This window comes from Heterocephalus glaber, unplaced genomic scaffold (genome assembly GCF_053883595.1).
Source record: "Heterocephalus glaber isolate CG9 unplaced genomic scaffold, H.glaber_assembly_v1.0 deba00001429, whole genome shotgun sequence".
NCBI lineage: Eukaryota > Metazoa > Chordata > Mammalia > Rodentia > Bathyergidae > Heterocephalus > Heterocephalus glaber.
Genome location: NW_028258294.1, coordinates 16293533 through 16315674, shown reverse-complemented (window position 1 = coordinate 16315674; position 22142 = coordinate 16293533). Strand labels below are relative to the sequence as shown.

General features: G+C 33.1%; 1 protein-coding gene across 22 annotated transcripts in view; it reads right to left on the bottom strand.

Moving 5' to 3' along the window:
* Cntn5 (contactin 5) overlaps nucleotides 1–22142 on the bottom strand; it is a 1206007-nt gene that overhangs the window by 125946 nt on the left and 1057919 nt on the right. For all 22 annotated transcript variants that reach the window (XM_087212119.1, XM_087212127.1, XM_087212125.1 and 19 more), the window contains 2 exons: nucleotides 21255–21382; nucleotides 18629–18804 (listed from right to left, as the gene is read on the bottom strand). In XM_087212119.1, the coding sequence (XP_087068245.1) occupies nucleotides 18629–18804; nucleotides 21255–21382 (304 nt within the window). The remainder of the gene's footprint in view (nucleotides 1–18628; nucleotides 18805–21254; nucleotides 21383–22142) is intronic.

The following is a 22142-nucleotide window of genomic DNA, read 5'->3' as shown; positions in this document are numbered from 1 at the left end:
AGTGATCTATAGTTTTGTTTTTTTTTCTTAAATTCTTTAATTGGTACATTTTACGTATACAACACATTTACATTTCTCATTGGGAACTTGTACCTTTACATGATACATCTTCTTATTTTTCCCCCATTCCTAGCCCTCCCTTCACCCCCTCCACCCTTCCCTATTTACAAAGACTTTATTTCCATTTTTTTCCATTTCTCATCATTTTTCCTTTCCCTTCTTTCCTTTCCCCTGCCCCTCCCACTACCCTTACCCCTTTGGAACTTTTCTTCCTATTTTGCATTATCAATTATTCATTCTAATCATTGGTACATTTTAGGTATACAATATAATGACATTCATTGTTGGAAATTTGCACCTTTACATAATCTCTCTTGATTCCCATCTTTCACCCTTGCCCAGCCCTCCCTTCAACACCCCCATTCCTCCTTATTTACAAAGATTTTGTTCCTATTTTTCCATTTTCTCATATTAATTCCATTCCCTTCTTTCCTTTCTCCTACCCTTCCCACTTCCTTCCCCTTTGCCTCTTTTCTTCCTATTTCACATTACCTATCATACATTTTATTCCCCATTTACACTTTCAGTTTCTCACACCAGAGAAACTAATCGGTATTTATACATGTGTATAAATACCTATTTATTTCACTTAAGAGTATCGCCTCAATGTACATCCATTTAGCTATAAATGTCTCCAATTTCTCATTTTTTATGGCTGAGTAATACTCCATTTTATTTAAAAAACCCACATTTTCTTTATCCAATCTCCAGTTGATGGGCATTTGGGCTGTTTCCAAGTTTTAGCTATCACAAACTGTGCTGCTATGAACATGGGTGCACATATATCACTGTGGTATGATTCTTTTAATTCTTTGGGGAAGATTCCCAGCAGTGGAATAGCAGGGTCAAATGAGACTTCCAAGAGAAACCACCAGCAGTGTGAAGAGACAACCCACAATGTGGGAAAAAATCTTCACCTGCTTTTCCTCAAAGGTCTACTATCTTGAATCTATAAAGAACTTAAAAAGATCAGACCTCCCAAATTGAAAGACCCAATCTGAAAATGGGCTTCTGAAATGAACAGACATTTCTCAGACAAGGAAATAGAAATAGCAAATAAATACATGAAAAAATGTTCAACATCACTGGTCATTGGAGAAATGCAAATGAAAACAACACTGAGATTCCACTTCACTCCAGAAAGAATGTCTGCTATCATGAAATCAACCAATAACAAATGCTGGCGGGGCTGTGGGGAAAGAGGAACCCTGCTCCACTGCTGGTGGGAGTGTAGACTGGTGCAACCACTATGGAAATCAGTATGGAGATCTATAGTTTGATTATGTTGGTCTTTATTTGACATTGTTCCCTACATATTCTTTTAAATTTTTTTGGAAAGGTCCCATTTTAGCAATCTTGCAGAAAGTATTGCAAAGTTCTCTTCACTATTATTCGCTCTCTTTACCTATTCAATCCAGCAGAATAATTTAAGTACAAGAAACTATTTCAAATCACTAATATCTTGTTATATTGCTTTGAACATTACTCTCTGGGTGGCATTGATAATATAATAAATACAAAGTTTATGATACTAAACGAGAACTCAATGGCTATTGAAGATTGTCTAGATGCATAGAAAATAACATTTTATAACTACTCTTTGGACCTTCAGATTGGACTAGAATTTCACATCTCCAGGATGCCCAAAGGTGATTAACAATTTTGTCTTTATTTGGAATTATAGTGCCATTAGGAAATAAGGGCAATTATTTCTGTTAAGATCTGTCCACTTAAATTTTAAAAAACTGACATCATCTTGAAGCTAACTTTTGGATTTTCTTGGTAAAGGTGAATTGTGTTTCATTTTGACAATTGTAATATTAATTTTTCAAGGACTGGTTTTAAAATTACTGATTGGGTTTCAGTGACACACAAATCAGGTTTCCAATGTATTTGCTCAGATTTTATAGACATTTTTGTTTTCTGTATTTTTAGTTGTGTATAATAATGTATTTTGAAATATTTGATTACTTAACAGGTTATGTCCTTATAAAGTCTTTTCATTTCTTATCACTTCAAGTATCTTAAAAAAGCAAAAAAATGAGTCTTTATTCTCGGGTTATTCCATCACATTATACAATGTCTTGATTACCTAGAAATATTCAGTTACATTTATTTAAAATTGCCTGCACATGTGGTTTCTATGCAGACCAATACACAATCCATATTGAGTTATGTTTTGGTAAATTACGCCATTCAATTAAGTTGGTTTATAAAATCCTCTCAATGTCATGTATTGAGATAATATGCTCATATTATTAGTTATGATGGGATTCATGGGGTTCATTGGTAGTTTCTATTAAAAACTGCTACAGAAAACTAATTTCCTGTCATTTTGTTCATAAAAATAATTTATGTGTGACTAAGGAATTCAATCAAATTGTCTAATGTGAAATAAACACATTATAAACTGTCAGAGCTTGAATTCCTTAATATTTTAGTCATGTTTGCTTTTTATTTTCAAATATGTTTTAAAATCTCTTAAAATATTTTGAGTTCTTGAAGAACACAATCATATCTTACAATCTGTATACTTCTTTATTATAACTCAGAACCATAGTTACAAGCACAATAATCTACATAGTGACATAGGAAATAGAAATACTGAAAAATAAGAATTTAGATTTAAAAAAAATCTAAACACTCTCAGATTACTCTTCTATTATCTTAGATTTATATAACAACTTTAATTTTTGATTTTGAAATTTTCATAAATGTTTTCATTGTCTTCTATAGTTCAAGCTATAGCGAGGTCAACAATAGGACATAATGACACTCATTCATTAATGAAAAATAGCTGGAACATGCTGACTAAAAGAGCCTGTGAATTTGTTCTGGGAATGGAATATCTAGCACATTTCATTTTTGTTTTAGATATTTTTTAGAGGAGTATATTAAATAAACCTTCTTGATCATATCAAAGTACAGTAAAAGAATAGAAGTCAGAAAAAATTCTGGTAGAACTATTTAATGCACTGTTTTAGGACAGGCAAGATAGCAAATATTGTAATTGTCTTTAAAATAAGCTATTTTGCCAATTACCTATTAATCTATTCATTTTTCCAATAAAGTGTGTTTCTATTAATTTCTTTCTAACCACTGAAAATTTTCTATTATCAAGTAAATTATTTAAAATTTCCTAGCATTACCACAAAACATGGAAAATGACCACATTAAGTGCTTTGGCTGGGTTTACTTAGTTCAATAAGAAAGAGCCAATTTAGATAGTGATAGGTTAATTTAATTTAAAATATCGACCTATGTTGATAACAACAACATTTGTAAGTTTTAGATTTGTGCAAGTTATTATTTTCCCAAAGGTTGTTTCCTCCTTTCTCATTACACTGCATATATAATGTAGATTTTAGTTAAGGATGAAATAACCATGGAAGTTGAAGGACCAGTTAGCACTGGATCAGGAGCACTGATAACTGTTTAGATTGCGTGGCAAATTGCTGCAGTAATGACCCCAGAGTTTTTCAAGACTTCTTGGATCCATGCCCTTGGATAATACCTGATATTGTGCTTCACTAAGTGACTTTCATTGGTCAATGAGACATTAGCAAACATGGAATGTACAAATGTTTGTAGTGTGTGTGTGTATTGGAGATTGATATTTTGAAACCTATGACAACCATGTGACATAACTTCTAACTTGCTGCATGGTTGGAGACCACTTATAGTAGAGACAAGACATCCTAGTTGTCACCTCCCTCAAACAGCTCCTAGACCGGATATCTGATTACCGATGTATAGATGAGACCAGTTGAAACCAACAGCAATCAGCATCAAGAGTCCACCTCAACTCTTTGACCTATAGATTGGTCCATAAAACTTGGAGAATTTGATTTCCAGCCAAAACCAATAGACAGATAAATTTAGAACAATGATTAAAACTTGTGTAGATCTTAGGATAAGGGCTGCAAGTTGGAAAAAATAAAACTGGCCAGAGGACAGATGATGGTGGATTTAAAAATTTGTCACAATATCTTGTAGTTCCTCCTAACGAGGTAGAATATATTTCTCCAACCTTTCTATTTGGAACAGCCTCATGACTTCTTTTAACTGATATAGTGGGGCAGACATGACACAAAATATTTTGAGTCAAGGTCTAAAGGGTTTTGACACTTCTACTCATGGATCTTAGAATCCTGATAGATACATCTAAAGGAGGCTGGTCTATTCTGGTGGATGATGAGAAACGTGTGGTCCAGTTGCACAGGTTGCTTCAGCCAACAGCTGGCTGACACATACAACTTGTGATCAAAATATACAATGAATGTTTAAATTAAAACAATTACAGAAAATGAACATTGTCTTTAATCCTCCTCAAAATGCTTTCCTCACTTTTTGCCACTTTCTGAAACATTTCTGAAAGTCCTCTTTGGTGTCTTTTTGAGATATAATCAAAAATACAATGAATGGTGGTGCCAAATGCCATGCAAAGGATAAGCAGGCTCAGAATAAGGGTGTCCTCATCCACCTTATTCACTCGAACTGACACCATGCAACTTGTAGCTCTTCCCCAAGGTCAAAATGACTATGAAAATGTAAATATTTTCATTCAGCTCAGGTCACTGAGGCAGTCATGACAGTGTAATTAAAGACACAAAAGAGGACTTCCAGAATTGCTTCAGAAAGTGGTAAGAATGATGGGTAAGAATGTGTGTTCAAAGTGACCAATATTTTGAGGGAGCTTGATGGCAATGTGATCTTACTGCAATAATTTTTAATTAAAAATTCTCTGTATATCAAACACATTTTGTACAATTTCACACCTTGAAGTTGATTGTCAGCTAACTATAGATGTATAATGAGTCTCACTGAACCCAGCACAAATCACCAACTCATAGGATCATTAATCCAATAGTCATTTGAAGTCACTAAGGTTTTGTAAGATTTGTTTTGCAAGGAAAGCTAAATGACAGAGATTCTTTAATATTCACATTTCTATATTCAGAATAACATCCTTAATTCCTCTTTTATAGTTACTAGAGATGTGAAAATACATTTGTATTAATTGATATTGAAACAATTAAAGATGTTTATACCTTAACACCTAAAATCTAAAAATGAAACAGATCAGTGGATGATTTAGAATTTTGATAAAATAAATGTGGTTGAAAATGTGTTGTACTTTTTATTACAATGTCCTACCATCATAGTTAATGCACTCTAAATTATTGTAGCTAAAGTTGCTTCTAATAGTTCCTTTAGTTTTATAGAATATTTAAGGCATGTAATAAGAAACAACTGATTTTAAGATAATTTAAGAATTATCATATTACCTTGTAGTAGTTGAGTGAATAACATTTAGTAAAGAGTTTAGTTGAATTCAATTGAATATAAGCTTTTCTGCTCATGACATAGCTGGTTAATTCAAATCTCTAGGTGGGTGTGGTGACACTTGCTTGTAAGACTGGAGGAACACTGGAAGTGAACATGGTGCGTTCACATAGTAGGATCCTGTCTCAAAACTTCTCCCCTAAAAATAAATTCAAATTTGTCTTCCAAAGGTTCTTTGATGTTTTAATAGTATAAAGGTTATCCTATCAAACAGTTGTTTAAATGTCTGTTAAGCTAGACTAAGAGCTCTAGAAGGAAGAGAGCATGCTTAATTAATCTATTTATTCCCAGTCCTGGTCAGTGCTGTACACATCACAGTTAACCATTAAGAGTTTTTACAGGGAACGAGTTTCACATTTTTGTGTGGTAGTTTAGCAGATATGAAAGAAGGAAAAGACCTATGTATGAGAATATAAAATTTTATTATTTACACAATTAACTGTACAAATATTTTATTTAACACACACTTATAATTTTATTTACAAAATAATGCCAAATGCTGGAATAGCAAGCAAGATAAATAACATTATCCTGAAAAAAGTTATAGTTTAGTAAATGAAAAAGTGTGGTTGGAAATAGAATTTTTGATGTTAGTTTCTGTTTTTCATAACTGAATTTTAGTCTTAGACCTGCCTTTAGAATAACAAGCATTCCCTCAAAAAACAGTCATGCAGTACTTAGGGAATTATCTCAATGACCTTGAATATTAATTTTAACATTGTATTAGTTAATTTCTATTTTATATACCTCACAAAAACCTTCTGGCAAGATGTAAATTTATGTAAAACACATATACTTATGGTAGGAAACATATAATTTGTTCCTGGGACTAATTTTCCTTGGTATATGTAATTTGGTATAATTGAAACTATGAAAAATCATGGTCATTTGTTGAACTTTCATAGGTGATATGAGAAGCCATCTTTTTTCTCATTTTTTTATTCATTAAGTTTATTGAGAAACCATCTTTAAAACAGAATTACTACTGTATAGTAATATTAACCGAGGTTAGCTTAACTGTAAGGTGATAATTTGTTTTGAGGATTTAGTAAACAAATCTTAGTATCATGCTCAGTCTCTGCCTTCTGCCTTTTGTCCATGCTTTGCCTACAAAATTCTTTATTCACTTTTAAGAAGAGGCTTTGCTATTTAGTTAGTTTCTGAAGTCTGCTCTGCTTTTTCAGGTTGTAGCATGTGTAACTTTGAGCTCCCTGCACATACTTCTTCCATTGCTCTTGTTATATATCACTTTATATTTCTTTCCTCTGTAAGATTCTAAGCTTCTTAAAGGTAGCGCTTGATCTTAGCTATATTTATATATTTCCCATGGAATGTTTGTTATTCCAGTATTAGAGAATTCTCCATTCCTAAATCAGTGTGTAGTGGGTAACTTGATTAATATTTATGGAACTGAGATAAATTCAGAATTCATATATTGTACACTGAGAAATAGTCTTTAGAGCTGTCACTCGTTCATTAAACATAACAGTGTCAAACTTCCTAAATTCTCTAACTTGATCTTTTCCTTTTCTGTTATACAAGGGATATCAGAAAAAGAAAGTGAATAATGGTCCAATAGTTATTTCTAAAATATCCCTTTCTGAGGGAGAAGACATCTTTGAGGTGCTACCGTATTGAGTTACTAAATATAGACTTGTATATTGTGATATGATAAAAAATAGTCCATGAAAGAATTTCATGGGGATTTTTGAGAGCTAAAAGCTAAATACATTGTAACATTTTTGTATCCTTTAGAATTTAGTACAAAACACACACAGAAGCAGAAATTGTAAAGTAAAGGTAGAAATCCAAAGATGTCTTGTAAATATAGGCTTCTCAAAACCAAACTCTTTGAAATCACTTTGAGAAATAATATAGTAGTCAATGTAAAATGTAACACATATAATAATATTTCAAAATGTAAAACTTCTCATTTGCTTATAAAAATTCTAAAGTGTATATGATATTAAATAAAATGGATAGTCTTATTTTTCAAGGCTTTGGAAAAAACAAAAGAGAAAAATTCTTCTTTTACACATATTTCCAACAAGATAAAAATTCTAGTATTAATGTTCTTATTATATTACAGATTTCATCACTCTATAGGTAAAATTATATCTCCTTCATACAGAGGGGATTTTCTTTAGAATAGTACAAAGTATATAAAACATATCAGTTTTTCTGCAACATTATGAACTAGATTCCACTGTATTTTTCTCTTTTAAGAATGTCTGTGATTGGGCTGGGGATTTAGCTCAGTGGTTCCCCTGCCTGCCCTGCAAGCGCAAAAACCCAAGTTCGATCCCTGGCACCAAAAAAAAAAAAAAAGAAAAGGAAGAATGTCTGTGATTATTATTTATAAATCACTTACTTTTAGTACAATATTAAAAATATTTAAATTTTAATGTGAAGTAAAATGAACAAAAATAATCACTGACATCCTCAATTATGAAAGAAGTTAGCAAATTTCCTCTGTTAAATACATTTTTAAAAAAATTTCACCATTATAATCAATACTTGTTTCTTGATAACTTACTTTATATGGTGAAGTTTTAGTTCCTATACTTCTACCTCCACTGGGCAACTATATGTATTCAATAATGTGCACCAGGTACTATGTTGAGTTTAGGGAAAAAATACTTTCCTAACTTTTGGACTTGTAAGGGCTAGAAGAGGAGAGAACAAGGGCACTGGATATTTGGCCTGGTGGAGTATGCAGGTGGTGTAATGGAAGCACTGGAGAAGGAATTCAAGGTTAAATCTTGAGGGAAACGTGGGAGTTTGCACAGCTTACAAGTCAGGGATGAGTATACCTGGCAGTGGATCAACCTGTGAAACATGGTATTTTCAGAGAATTATGATGCTTTGTTGTAAAATAAAGCTCAAATATCACATGGTTTCTCTTATATGAGAAATACTATATAAATAGAAAATAGAAGTTCAAATACTTCAAATTATATATTTGTTTGTTTTAATATTTCAATATATATGCTAATTTGTTTCACTTATACTAATAGTTTATCTTAGTTCATTGAAAAGAAAGTTTGTGTTATCTGTTTTGTAAGAATCTTTTTGGTTTATGCCTTATACTGAGAATCTTCTTCAAAGATAATGGTATACAGTGTAGTAATTATTGTTATTCTTTTTGGTACCGGGGATCTAACTCGGGACCTTGCGCTTGTGAGGCAGGCAGTGGAACCACTGAGCTAAATCCCAGGCCCATTATTGTCATTATTATGTGCTTATGAAAATTTGTTTTATTTTGTCATAAAATAAAAAGAAAACAAAAGTTGAAGGAAAAATGGTAGATGATAACAGGGAAGTAGGTTGGAATACAGGATGGAGTGTGTGTGTGTTTATATGCATGCTTTTATGTAATTATTTGAGATGGAAAAGTGTAGAATGATAAAACTTTCTTGTTAAAATGATCTTAATGATTGTGATTACAGTGTAAAGGATGGTGAGATGAAAGCACTAGAAATTAGTGCTGAGAATAGGACTTAATCCTAGAAATGGGGAAGAGGAATCAATAGATTCAAGGCAGAATTTAACAGAATTTTAAAATTACTGAATATAAGGTTGAGGAAAACAGATGAATCTGAGACTTTTCCAGCTATATGACTTGAAAACTGGATTTTGGTTGCCAAAAAATTCACATGAAACACCAACAGTGCTGTAAATACATCCTCAGAAATAACAGGTATAATTTTAAATGTTTCAGATGTGGATAATATTTTCTTTAGAAGAAGAGTTGAAATCTTATACTCTAAATTCTTCACCTCAACTTTAGCTTTGAACACAACTTAACATGTTGTATCTCAAATCCAGATTGAGAGAATTTTTGAAAGACTAAAAAGGGAAATTGATAAAAATGGGTTCATATACTATGAAATGAAACAATTACAGTAGCCAGAAGAGTGAGCTTTAATTAATGGGAAAACACACCCACAGAACATCTGATCTGCCAAGTGTAGTGGAATATTTTAAGATGTTTTTCCAGTGCATTTTCAATGAGTTTTATGGGAAGTTTTTAAATTTTATCTTACCGACCATATGATTTTAATGTTTTAATAATGATCAAGTAAAATAAAAATAGGCTTATTTGTATAGCTAAAGAGGTGAGACTTACAGAGCAGAAACCCAATCTCTTTATGTCTTTGCTTTTAAGAAAGCCACAATGCTGTGTCCGCCTGGCAAGTGCAAGGCCTGAGTTTGATTCCCAGTACAAAAAAGCCACAATGAAAATTTATGGCTACCCTTAGTTTTTCCTATTTGTACTTTGAAACAACAAAGAAGATTTGGAATGTCATTTATGAAAATGAGGTCATAAACCCAATTAATCTTATGTGGTTATGCTTGCTGTGTCACACACAGTTCTGTCTTGCTCAGGCCCCTTGGTTTTGAGCTTGTTTACTCCTCTTCCAGGGACTCAATTTCTGTATCTATCCATCACCTGACTCACACTGCTGTGGGAATCAAATAAATGATGTGTGAGAGAAGAATTAAAAGGTCCCTTCATGATGTAAAATTCCACTTACATATTTCAGCTTAGGTCAAATGATGTTTTGCCTCAGGGTGACTTTGCATCTTGATTGCACAGGTACTGAATTGCAACCTAACTTAGCGTTTACGCAAACTGGAAGTCTAAGAGTATATCCTCCCCATACACACACAGCTGAGTTTCAGTCAGTCTCAAGCAACTTATTCGTCACAACATGTCCAGACAGATTTCTGTACTTCTGGGTCTAAAATATCTTGCTGCTCATACTTCTAGGCAGGGCTCTCTGAACCTCTCTGGCTCTGAGTGCTGCCAAATGTGTGAATAATTCTTTGCTTAAGCAAACTCCTAGAAATTTGTCTAAAATTTTTCCATTAATCTAAATAGATTAACTGACTATAGGGCTATCTTAAGAGCAGAAAGATACTTTCAGCAATGGGATAAGAAAATGCTCATGATTATAAACTGTATATATATTTAAAAACAAAAATTTATAATACATAAATATAAAATCATAGCAAAAACTTAGAGAAATGAGTGATTGCTGATAAATATGTGAAAATCTTATTAGAAATGAAACAGTTTGACTTACAAATTTTAAATTGATAAAGAATATTTATCAACATTATTTATAGGATGATGTAAATTAATAATAAGTTTTCTGAGAAAGTAAAAATTTCAAGTTTGATCTTGCTGAATTGCTTTAGATATGCTCTAGGTTTTATAAAAGGTGTTATATTTGTGGTCAGTCCTAGTTTGAAAAACTCTTGTAAACAATACTTGCTTACTTTTAGGAAAGTTGTTCATCTTTCTGAATTTCACTTCATTCTGTCAAAAAATTCCTACACCATAGACCATTTATGCTAAGTAAATGAAATAACATTTGAAAGGTCTAACACATTGCCAGGTTTTTTGTAGATATTCAATAGAGGAGAGCTTTTTTTTATTATGCCTGTTTTTAGAGTTGTGTCAGTGATGACATTTGCTATCATGGTTGTTTTAGGTTGGCTTTCAGAAAACAAGACTCAGAGGGAGAATCCACTGGGAGCATCATAGAGATCAACACTTGTGATGAAATGAAGAAAACAGAATTGGGCAGAGGTGATGTTTAACTGTGATGCAGCCACAAGGTTTCGGCCAGCTCCATAAGGAACTTTGGAGCTGAGATGACCCAGCAGAGTTTTCTTGCTTTGAGGCAAGAGTCCTGGCCTTAATAATACCCCTGCATACTCATTGTTCTGTACATTGGCACAGGCTGGGGGTAGAGCATAACTTGGTCAGATAACCCTCTTAGGCTGCAAGGAATTTCCAAGGGGGACTTAGCTGAGCACTGTCAACCAGCAGTACTCTCAGTACCTGAGGAAGGAGTGGTGAAGGGGAATCTGGACAACTCTCCACAGCGTCTACTCTACTGGCTTAGATGCTCTGCATTAAAAATTGACACATTACTTATCCTTTCTAATTCAGTTCATTTGAACAGGCTCATAATAAGAACAGTGTAAATGAGAGGAGTGTGAGGAAACAGGAGGGAGAGAGAGGTACTCATTAAAATTATGAAGGTACAAATAGCAGTTTAAGAAAAAGTAAATAATGTAAAATAAGTAAATAAAAATAACTGATTAAGTGAAAACTTGAAATTGGAAAGAAGATTATAGACCTCGAGTATAATTTAGGTACTCATTTCAGTAACTGAACTTGAATATTTGATAAAAGTGGAAAGTGACAGTGATAATGTTGTACCATAGTGAATGTGATATTATGCACTTATTCAGAATACACTGATTTGTTAAATTGTAGAGCATCCAGAATTTATAAAATTTTATTGTTACATAAAAATAATTCTTTGTCAGCTTGGGAAGGGAACATAATTCTAGAGCCAAGATCCATTGATTACTCTTTAATATACAGTTACGGTATACTTTTAAATGTAACTTAGGTAAGAATTTGGTTTAATAAACAGCAAGAATAACAATGATAATTACAACTCACTGGGGTTACTAATGGTCACATTTCTAAAGATATAAACACTTTATCCTAGATAAATTAATTTCTTGGTTGAAAAACAATCGACCCAAGGAGAATATAGGACTATAGAAATCCAGTTTGAGTTCATATATGCGTGGAATATAAAAATAACTTTGGAGAAAAACAAAACTTCAAAGAGAAAAAAGTAAGTGGGGTCCTAGATGCAGGCAAATATTTCTTAATTTCTGGAATTAGTGAGCTGAAAGCAGATTTAATATCTGGATTTTACAGTCTAGGAGAAAAATTTTATTAAAGATTAATGGGTGTTTCTATTTCTCATTCCCATTTTTTCCTAATCAACTTGAAATGTCCTAGCTAAATCTTGAAAGAATGGTACTTTTATTTCCCTCAGAGATCACAGAAGCTAGGCTATTGATGTGATTTTTTTTGAGAATTGTCTTTCTCTGTCAAAAAGCTTTATTTTCTCTCTCCTCAAAAATTAAATTAAATAACAACAACAACAACAACAAAAGGACTTGCAACTCAGTACCAAAGAACATTGCAGGTATACTAGTAATTATGCACATCATACGTAATGCTATGGAAAAATTATCATAAACAGTTGTCAAAAGTTGAGCCTCTAACAAAACTTAACTGAAATAATATAGTTGGCTAAGATGAAAAAATGATTTGTATCAAATTTTTTACTTTTTCATTCAAAATTGTCTGAATAGTTATTTTGTAAGCATACTTAGTGCAAAGGGATAAACACTAAGACAATGTATTAGCCCCTACGTTTAGAACCTGAGAGGCTAACTTATTAATGAATAAAATGTTGCAGGATCATATATTAAAGTGGCATATTTTGGCACATGACAACATGAGTCAAATACTGGAAAAGTTGGGCGTCCTTATTTTCTATGATTTTTACATTGAAATGATAGGGTAGGTGCATTTTTTAAAAACCTAAACAGGTCAGGGAGATGTGTGTGTGGAGAGAGAGAGAGAGAGCGTGCAAGAGAGATTTTCTGTTATGGTCGGAAAATTCTAAGACTTCTGGAGGCTATGTTTCTGTGTCAGTTTATAAGTTTTAATTTGTGGTTGCTGCATATTTCTATTCTCTTAAAATAATGACTTTTGTAAAGTTTGGTGAAAGATGGGGAACTGGTGTAAATTAATATGTGACAGTCAAGGGATTGCAGCAGAGAACAGAAAGTTAGTGAACTACTGTGTTTCCAGGATTCAGAACAAGATAAAGAACCAGGAGGCAGGAACTTAGGAAGAAGCGCAAGTCTTGTATCAGACAGTGAGAAGTTAGGTCTCAGGCGCAGGGGCTCATATTGAAAGTATGAATATTGGCAATTATCAGAATGAGCGGAAGGAAACATGTACCTTTGGCAGACCTTCTGCTCTTGCATAAATTTCCTGGTTCCAGGACTTATGCAGGTCAATGATGATGAGAAAGAGTATGGAGGCCCTCATAGCTTTGTGCCTTAATAAACCCTGGCAGTGTGTCCAGTGAGTTCATTGACTTGCCCTACTATCATTTATCAGGAAAGAAAAGGGTGCCAGCTGAACACTGAGTGTATTCTATTCTGGGACTTACTTCCTCTCTTTCAGGAGGTAGAAACTAATTCCTAAGAAGATAAATTACAAACAGAAGTATCTATAATAGGAAAAGTCACATGAGCTAGAACTTTTCAGCTAATTTAAAATTCCCAAGGTATTAAGGTTTTTTATCCTATCTCCTTGTGTTATCTAGTAATACACAAAAACTATGGATATGAATCAGACATCTTTCTTTGGATTTCTGTACTTGGAATACAGGTTATTCACATTATTTCTACTTTCCAGTTGCTGGAATTCTGATCTGATTGGTAAAAGAATGTACTCTTCAGGGGTTACCTGTATTCCTCATCACTTGAAAGGTTATTGCAGATACTAATTCTGCAGGCTAGACTATGTGTCAGCCTAAGACACACTTAACATTCTCCAAGATTCCTCATAATTCTAAGACACAATATCTTTTCTCACCTTAGATCATCTTTCTCTGTCTGCTTTGCCTATCTTAATTCTATCTAAGATGTAAACCAGGTAGGATTCTCCTCCAATTACTTCATATTGTTGTGAGGAATCATTGAGCATGTGTGTGTACACAGATGTGCATTCAATGAGTGGCACACAGTGGTTGTTTGATTAATTTTTGTCTTATTTTTCTCCACAATAGCAACAGGTCATATTGGTCTTTTCTGATCTCCAGAAATACTTGACTCCCTGATAAAAATTTAACAATTTTTATGCTTATATTTTTCTAGGATTAATGCCTTGTATGATCTTTATGCTTGTTGAAGACTGGCTCCAAAGTTTCCTTTCATTTTTAAAATTTCCCATAGTTTATATAGACAAGAGCTGAACACTTACTGGATTTTCAGTGAACATGGAGAAGGGAAAATTTATAAAGGAGTCAACATAATGTACTTTACAATTACACGGCATTTAATTTTTTATCCCAATTTAAAATTCATGTGTATACCCTAGAAAAGTCGTATTCTTCAGTTTCCTTCTTAAAATATGGAGTCAAACTCTCTACCCTGCCTTTTTAAAGTTTTATTTCTTATTACTGCATTCATCAAAGAATTGGGTAAATGTATGGGACCATGCAAACAGTACCACCACACAGTATTTGGACTTGGTTGTCCATTTAGCTGCAATTTTGCAAGTTCATAATGCAAAGTTTACAATGGAAAGGACAATTACTGAGCAGACCATTCTGATGACAAATGTGTGACATTTCTTCTCTGTCAAAACCCCAACAAATTACAGGCTGCCATAATAACAGTGTAGCAGTTCATTATGCATTATAAGGATTATACTTGCTTAGATCTCAAATGGATAATTAGGAAATTTCAAGTCTCTGGGACACACTGGTCACCTCAGTCCTTCATTAAGATTGTGGCTTGGGGATCAGGTGGCAGCACTCGGGTGCTATTCTGTCATCCTGAGAGAAGCAGAGATTCCCACAGAAATAATTGGGTCAAATTGTTGTAAATACCTTCATTCGGTAACAAGATGGTTATTATTGAGCCAAAGCTTATAATGGCTCTCTCCCTGTTGCAACCTCTAGTTAACCAGTCTAGACTGAATGTAAAATCCAAAAACTACTTAATACCTGCTCCACAGAGGTGTCCAAATTATCCTTCTAAATAGCAAATCCAAACTGTATGACACCTTCTACATTCAAATTACAACCCAAATAGTGCAGCTCAGAAACCAACATCATTTACAATGAAGGCTTTGTTGTTTTCCCTTAAATTTATTCAGCAAGTATTGACTTATTGTCTACTAGGTACCCTTACTGTGCTGTCCAGACCACTAACTCTTCCTTGTTCAGGAGACATTCACTAAACTCTTCTGTCTTTTCTTGACCTGCTCACTTTTGCCTGAAATGCAGTTGCTGCTAAACCCCTGGCAAAATGCTGCCTATCCAGGTTCACTTCAAATAGCAAGTCTTACTGCCAGGTGTATGCGTGCAGGGCTCTGTGGTAACAGATTTCTAGCACATCCTGCTCTCACCTCTAAAATTTTTCTGTCTTAGGAGAGTAGGACCTTTACTTTGGATCACTCACAGCATTTAGCTGTTAGAACTGAAAAATCATAAGAATACATTCACTAATTTGCCACATTCAGTTTATTCACATCATTTGCCAAAAACAAGGGATTTTGGAGAATTGGATCAAATGTTTATGGATTGATTGCTTGGGCTCTCAGTGGTGGCTTTGGTAATGGATTCACGCCAAATCAGTCAAATGTTGGGTTTGTAAAACAAGGCCTCAAGAAAGGGGGCAAGAGAAATAGAAGCATTTTGTTACAGATGTTTTGACTTAATTTTCATAGCAACACTATTGTTTTTTTAATGTGATGTGATTACATATTTATTTATGCTCTTGAAATGCAGTTCAAAAGCAATAGTTTTTTTTTTTAAAACATGACAGTGCACACTGCATATAGATGTTATATAAGGCTATACATAAATTGACTAGTTTTACCGACTAATATATGTGTATAAAAGACATCAGTACAATTGGTTGAAAATTAACAAATATCATCACATCACATTTATTTATTTGTAAGATGTTAAATATCAACAACACTTTCTCTTTTCCTTTTTTTCTCTCCACTCCTGAGATTTGGTTGATTCATTTTACCTTATGCAGGGTAATGTGCTAAAGTATGTCCCCTTTTCTCCTGAGTCAGCACCATTTAATCACCTACTGGCAAGGTTCTGTTTTGGAGTAGTTAGCCTAGAGCACCAATGGCAAGCTTTTTAGGGCTTTCAATGATAATAAACAGCTGGCTATGGCACACATGCCATAGGTTCACCACCAGTGGCCTAGAGAGTGATCCAGTCTAAGGCATACCCAATTCCCGCTTAAGTTCCTGAGTCCCCTTTGGCTGTCTTAATCTTCTGTACTAGCTTGGACCCCTTAGGTGATACCTCTAGGTCTTTGACACTTGTATCTGTGATCTTTGGAGCACAAAGCAGGCCTTAGGTTTTCATAATTGACTGTTTTCTGAGACCTGTTCTGCTTCTCTGACTTCCAGAATCTTCCCCTGACCTCCCAAACAGAAAGCATTAACAAGCCCAAAGGGCCTCCCAATTCTGCCTTATAAAGAAAAATTTTATTCCTCCTCCTAAAATATTTCCCAGAGCATTTTTCACCTGAAGGGCAGGAGGGGAACAGAGTGAATTTTTTTTTTTCTTTTTTACCTGTTCTTTGTCATGTAATGATGTCCTCTCCAGTGTATGCCACTGATGCCAGCTGAGACCCATTCAGTATTGAATAACTGAGTAATTGAGAGATAGGTGATAGATTTCTTTTATACTTTATAGTTTTGAATCTACCAAAAAGTTTAGGTACATACATATGTTCATGTTATTCCAATATACTAAAAGTGATAATTGTCTTAAAGCTAAATATTATTGTCAATCTAAAGTTTAGTTTTAATATGCCTTACAATTGCATAGATTTGCCTAAAGTAAGGGATCAGTTATTCACTTCTCAAAAACATATATGCAAAGAGGGATACAGCAGGTGTTTGTGAAAGATATTAAAGAGCCCAAAGTGGTATTATTTCAAGAGGCAAAAACAAAAACTCTTATAACTTCACCAAGTCCATTCATTTCTCCCTTGATATTTTAAAATAAAGAAATTACTTCTATGAAGGAAATCCATTAATCATTTTAGAGATATATTTACTATATGCCTGATCACTCAAAATGTATAGTTATAGATAACCCTAAGAAGATATATTATTAATGGCATATTTTTGTGTCACACTTTACTGGTTCTGTTTTATGGCATTCGTGTTATAAAATTTATAGAAATTATCAACCCAAGTTAAGGGAAGAAAAAAATTACAAACTACAGGAAAAGAGTTTAACATAATGTAAATATTTTGCATATAACTTAGCCACTAATAATTGAAATTAATTCATTTAATGAGATAGGGAATAATGTAGTTGGTAATCGTTCCTTATTCATATAAGTTTCTCTAATTAACTGCAAAGTAAGCCAGGATGAAAGGAATAATTTGGAAAGAAGTGTTTAATTTTGGTTACATTGGCAAATGCAACAAAGAGAGCCCTTCTTAACTCTTTTACTAATATGAATTTATCAAATTCTGCAGAGGGACGAGATCTTAGAAATTATCTGGTTCAAGTTTCTCACTTTACATCTGTAGGAGATTAGGGCCCAGTCAAAGCAAATGACTGGCTTTTTGGTATGTATCTGATTAGGCATTGAGATGGGACTTGACCCAGCGAATTACTAAATTTGGACCCCGGATTTTTTTGTGTGTGTGTATCACACAGTCTTTAAAGTAAAATCCATTCCAACTCCAAAATGAATTTAAATATTTGAGCTCACTGTAGCTATGTTTTTCCAATGCTTCTCAAAAATGTTTAGGAAAGAACAAATGGGGTTTTATAAGTATGTGACAGCATTTTAAATAGAAGTTTTAGACAACACTGTATTTATATCCAACTTTTCTGGTAATATAGAAGGAGGATTCAACCCAAATCTCTCTTTGTCTGCCCTTTAGTACTGTTATCTTTCTCTGCTACCCGGCATTGTGGTGCTCATTATGCTGCAGAAGGGGCCTCTCTTCACTGTGCTATAGACTTAAGGCACTAGAATGGTTCCAGAGGGCCTGGTCACAGATCTCCCACTTCGTTTGGTTGATTGTCACATAGGTAAGTCATATAAAAAGATTAAAAAGAAAAGATTTGGTAGATAAGAAACAAGTGTGTAGGTGCATGTTCATTTAAGACTAATGCGCATTTATGACTATGGGTTGCAGAAGTAATCTGTCTAGTTTGTGAGAAATTAAATAATCTCCAAAAATTACTACTTCTTGAGTAGGACAGGCCAACTTCTTTCACTGATATTGTATCACAATTATTGCTAACAGCACTTTAAACAATACAGTGTCCACTTTATATAAAAACATAACCATTGAGATATAATGTATGAATATTGACATTCTATTAAAATAATAAAGAAACTGGAGTCATATAACACCCCAGATTTCTTTCTGGTGGTCTAAAAATAATTATTTTTAGTTTCATATGATATAAAATAATGCAAGAAAGTAAATGTTTTAATCATGCTAATATTTTCTATATTTTCATAGATAAAAATACAGTTGTGTCAAAATTTCTATACTTATTACTCAAAAAGTAAAAGTGTATAAACTTACGGCCCTGATGTTTTCAAAATGTCCACCTTCTTTCTCAAAATCAATGGGCTGTCCTTTCAGTGTCCAGTAGAAATTGACATCCAAACTAGCATCATGAATTGCTTTGCAATTAAGGACGATGCTTTCTCCTACTGTTAACTCTGTTCTTTTTGGAGTAAGTTCTATCCTTGTAGGTTCTAAGGAAGCAAAAAATATATTAATGGCACAATAACATAATCAATATAGTGTTTCTCTTCATCTTACATAACTTTAAATAATAGAGAAATATAAGGAATCTATACAATACTTACTGTTCCAAATAAGTGCACCAGATTTTTCACATTGTTAAATTATTATTACATGAAACAGTAGTTTTTTGGATGGTAGGATATTTTACTATGTATTTGTAGAGAACAAATGATTTTAGATTTTAGAGTTCCTGTCCCTATTCAGAAGTCAACTTGAACAAAAAGATAAAGAGACTAAACAACTAGAAGTTACATTCATCATTCTGGAGGAAAAAATGTGAAAAAATGGCAGCTTCTGCCTCTTTATGATCCTTGAAGGATCATCAAGTAAATAAAAACGATTTTTACAGTGAAAATGCTGCACATAATAGAGGGAAGAACACAGAAAAAAAATCCCTTCCTTAAAAGTTATAAGAGGCAAGAGAAAACACCTCCTTCCAAATTAGTATCTCACAGGGATGAGAATAAAATCCTACTGGGACACCAACTTGTACTAGCTTTGAATACCTCAAAACTCTGAGTAGAAAACTAGTAGAAGAGGCACCTTCTGGATAGTTATAAAATATCACTTCTGATAGATTATAGTTGGGTTACTTGAGCTATATAAAAAAGATAAAAACACTAAATTTGAAATGTTTCTTGAGAAAAAATTGTTCACCTAGTGATTCTGCTAAATTAAAAAAAAAACTTTTTTTAAAAACTGGATTTATAGCAACTCTGAATGAATAAAGGCTAATACAGCTGCTAGTCTCAGGGTTAAGTGGGTGGTTAAATGACTGCAATATGGTGTGTTTTGAATACAATACAGAGGTGATAAAACAAGATTTTGATTTTATCGTTGTACTAATTAGATTCTTTGGTGTAGATACCACAGGAAGATTGACATAGTGATTAAAAAGGAGTTTAACCTTATAATTTTGCAAACAGTAGAGATAAAATAGGCACCTGATAAAGTACCTCTCCTAACCATTTATCAAATCTTTTAATATCCAAAGACAATTCTAGCACAAGAATGCCACTATAAATGTTAAGATGGTACAGGCCAAATACTCAGAATGAGATTTTAAGTTGTGCTTCATCAGAGAAGACAGTGACAGACTACCCTGTAGTTTAAACTTTGAGAATTGAAATGCTCTGAGTAAATATGTATCTATTTAATACATGACTGACAGAAAACATTTGTTATTAAAATCTGTGGTTTCAGCACTAACTCATTATGAAAACGATTAACACACAGCAGGAATAAGAGGAAGAATGAAAGATTGGGTTGGATCCTGATAATATAGGATATAAATGAACACATTTTTTAACTTATGTTATTTCCTTCCCTTGATATTTGACTCTTTTCTAAGCTTCCAGAGTGTTGGCTATTATAATTACATTTTCATTTCTAAGGACAGAGAAACATTAACAGTTTCATATTTTTGAGTGTACAGGTTATTAGCATTAAGTACTTCACATTGTCATGAATCATCACTATCATTCACCTCCACAAATATTTTCCCTTTCGAAAGTAAAAATGCTCATATTTTTATGGACAAAGTATATTTGACTGTCTAATATATGCACAGTGAAAATATTAGGATATAGTTCAGTTGTAAAAAATATTTGTTAACTGGAGAAATCCTGCCACCTAAGATATAAAATATTTTATTACTAAACAAAATCATGTAGTTTCAAAAGAATATTCTTTGTTTGAAATTTAGTTTATTTAGAACTAGAAAATGAATAAACATATAAGCAGTGATATTTATTATGTTAAAATGAGTAAACATATAAGCAGTGATATTTATTAAGTTAAAATAAAGACATACAAAATTTCCATTGAAGCAAACATCAATGAACAGCTCTGGTAACAATTTATCTGGTGTATATACTTCCACCACTCATTGATTTCCTCTGCTACACTTCTGTTCTTCAAATCCCCAGTCCAAGTGGCAACAAAGGAGTATTCCTGACTGATGCTAGAATTATTTTTGCTAGAAAAAAAAATTTTTTTTTTGGTGTTGGGGATCCAATCTAAGATTCCCAACAAGCTATTCATGTGCTCTACCATGGAGCAAGATCACCAGCTCGGGTGGAGGAAAAATAATTGAATTCTGTGAGCATTCATGTTAACATTTTGAAACAGTGAATAAAACTTTGAAAAACTTTTTTTATCCTCTCAAAAAATTATTCAAAGCAAAATATCCAAATTTCCATTAATAATCAGTTCCTTCCTGTTTGATTCCTTAAAGGATGGAAAAGGATAATTTGGCTGTTTGTTCTATATTTGCAATGCATTTTAGAAATAAGAGCATGCACATACATAAATGTAAACATATATATGTGATATCTTATTTTCCTTCTGATAAGGTCATGAAAGTATGCCTACAAAACATTTAGCTACATTTTCTTACCTTTTACAGACACTGAAGCTACAATTTCAGCAGAACCAAAGATGTTTTCCCCTTTGCAAACGTAGTTTCCCTCATCTGATTTAGATGCATTTAGGATCCGTAGATTCCCGTCTGGAAGAATAGCTAGTCTGAAAATTATTAGAAAGGTTTTTTTTTTTTTCCTCCTGTTTTACCACAAATCAACTAAACAATAAGAAACTCCAATGAGATCTGAAACCACTTCTAAGGTAATAAGATAAAGGATCACTGTGAAAATATGCAGGGATAGTAGAAATGTTTCACCCTTTAACATATTATTCAGTACACTCATTTAATATCTTCTTATATTCAAAAGAGGTAGTTACAGATTATGTTTCTTTTGACGGTTTTTGACAGTTAATTTCATAACTTGTAGGAATAAGTGACCTTGAATTTGCTTATTATAACTTGTTACTATAATATCACCTAGCAGTATTTTAATATTAAGCTTGAGAATTTTACCTCAAACCAAGAGCGACCTCAAAAATCAAATATAAACAGGAACAGCAGAAAAACATAGAGGACAAGTACAGAACATAGAGCTAAGTGTATATGGCTGAGAGGAGATTTATAGCAGTTTTTCTGTGTTGCCACGGGTGCAGCAAGGGTATGAAAAGAGACCTGGTAACTGGGCTGTGCACACCATGCTTCCTGAATGTAAGAATGTGATACCTAAGTTTGCATCTGAGTTCTTTTGAGGCCTTTATTAAAAGTGGACCTTCAGTTTTACATAAAGGTGAAAAATTAAAGGATTATTAAAAAATTTTAGAAGTTCAGTGAAAATGAAGTTGGCATTTCAAATTACCATATTCTCCTGGGTATTTATCATTTCTGGAATTTATGGGTTTCAAATTTAATTAGTAATTTGGT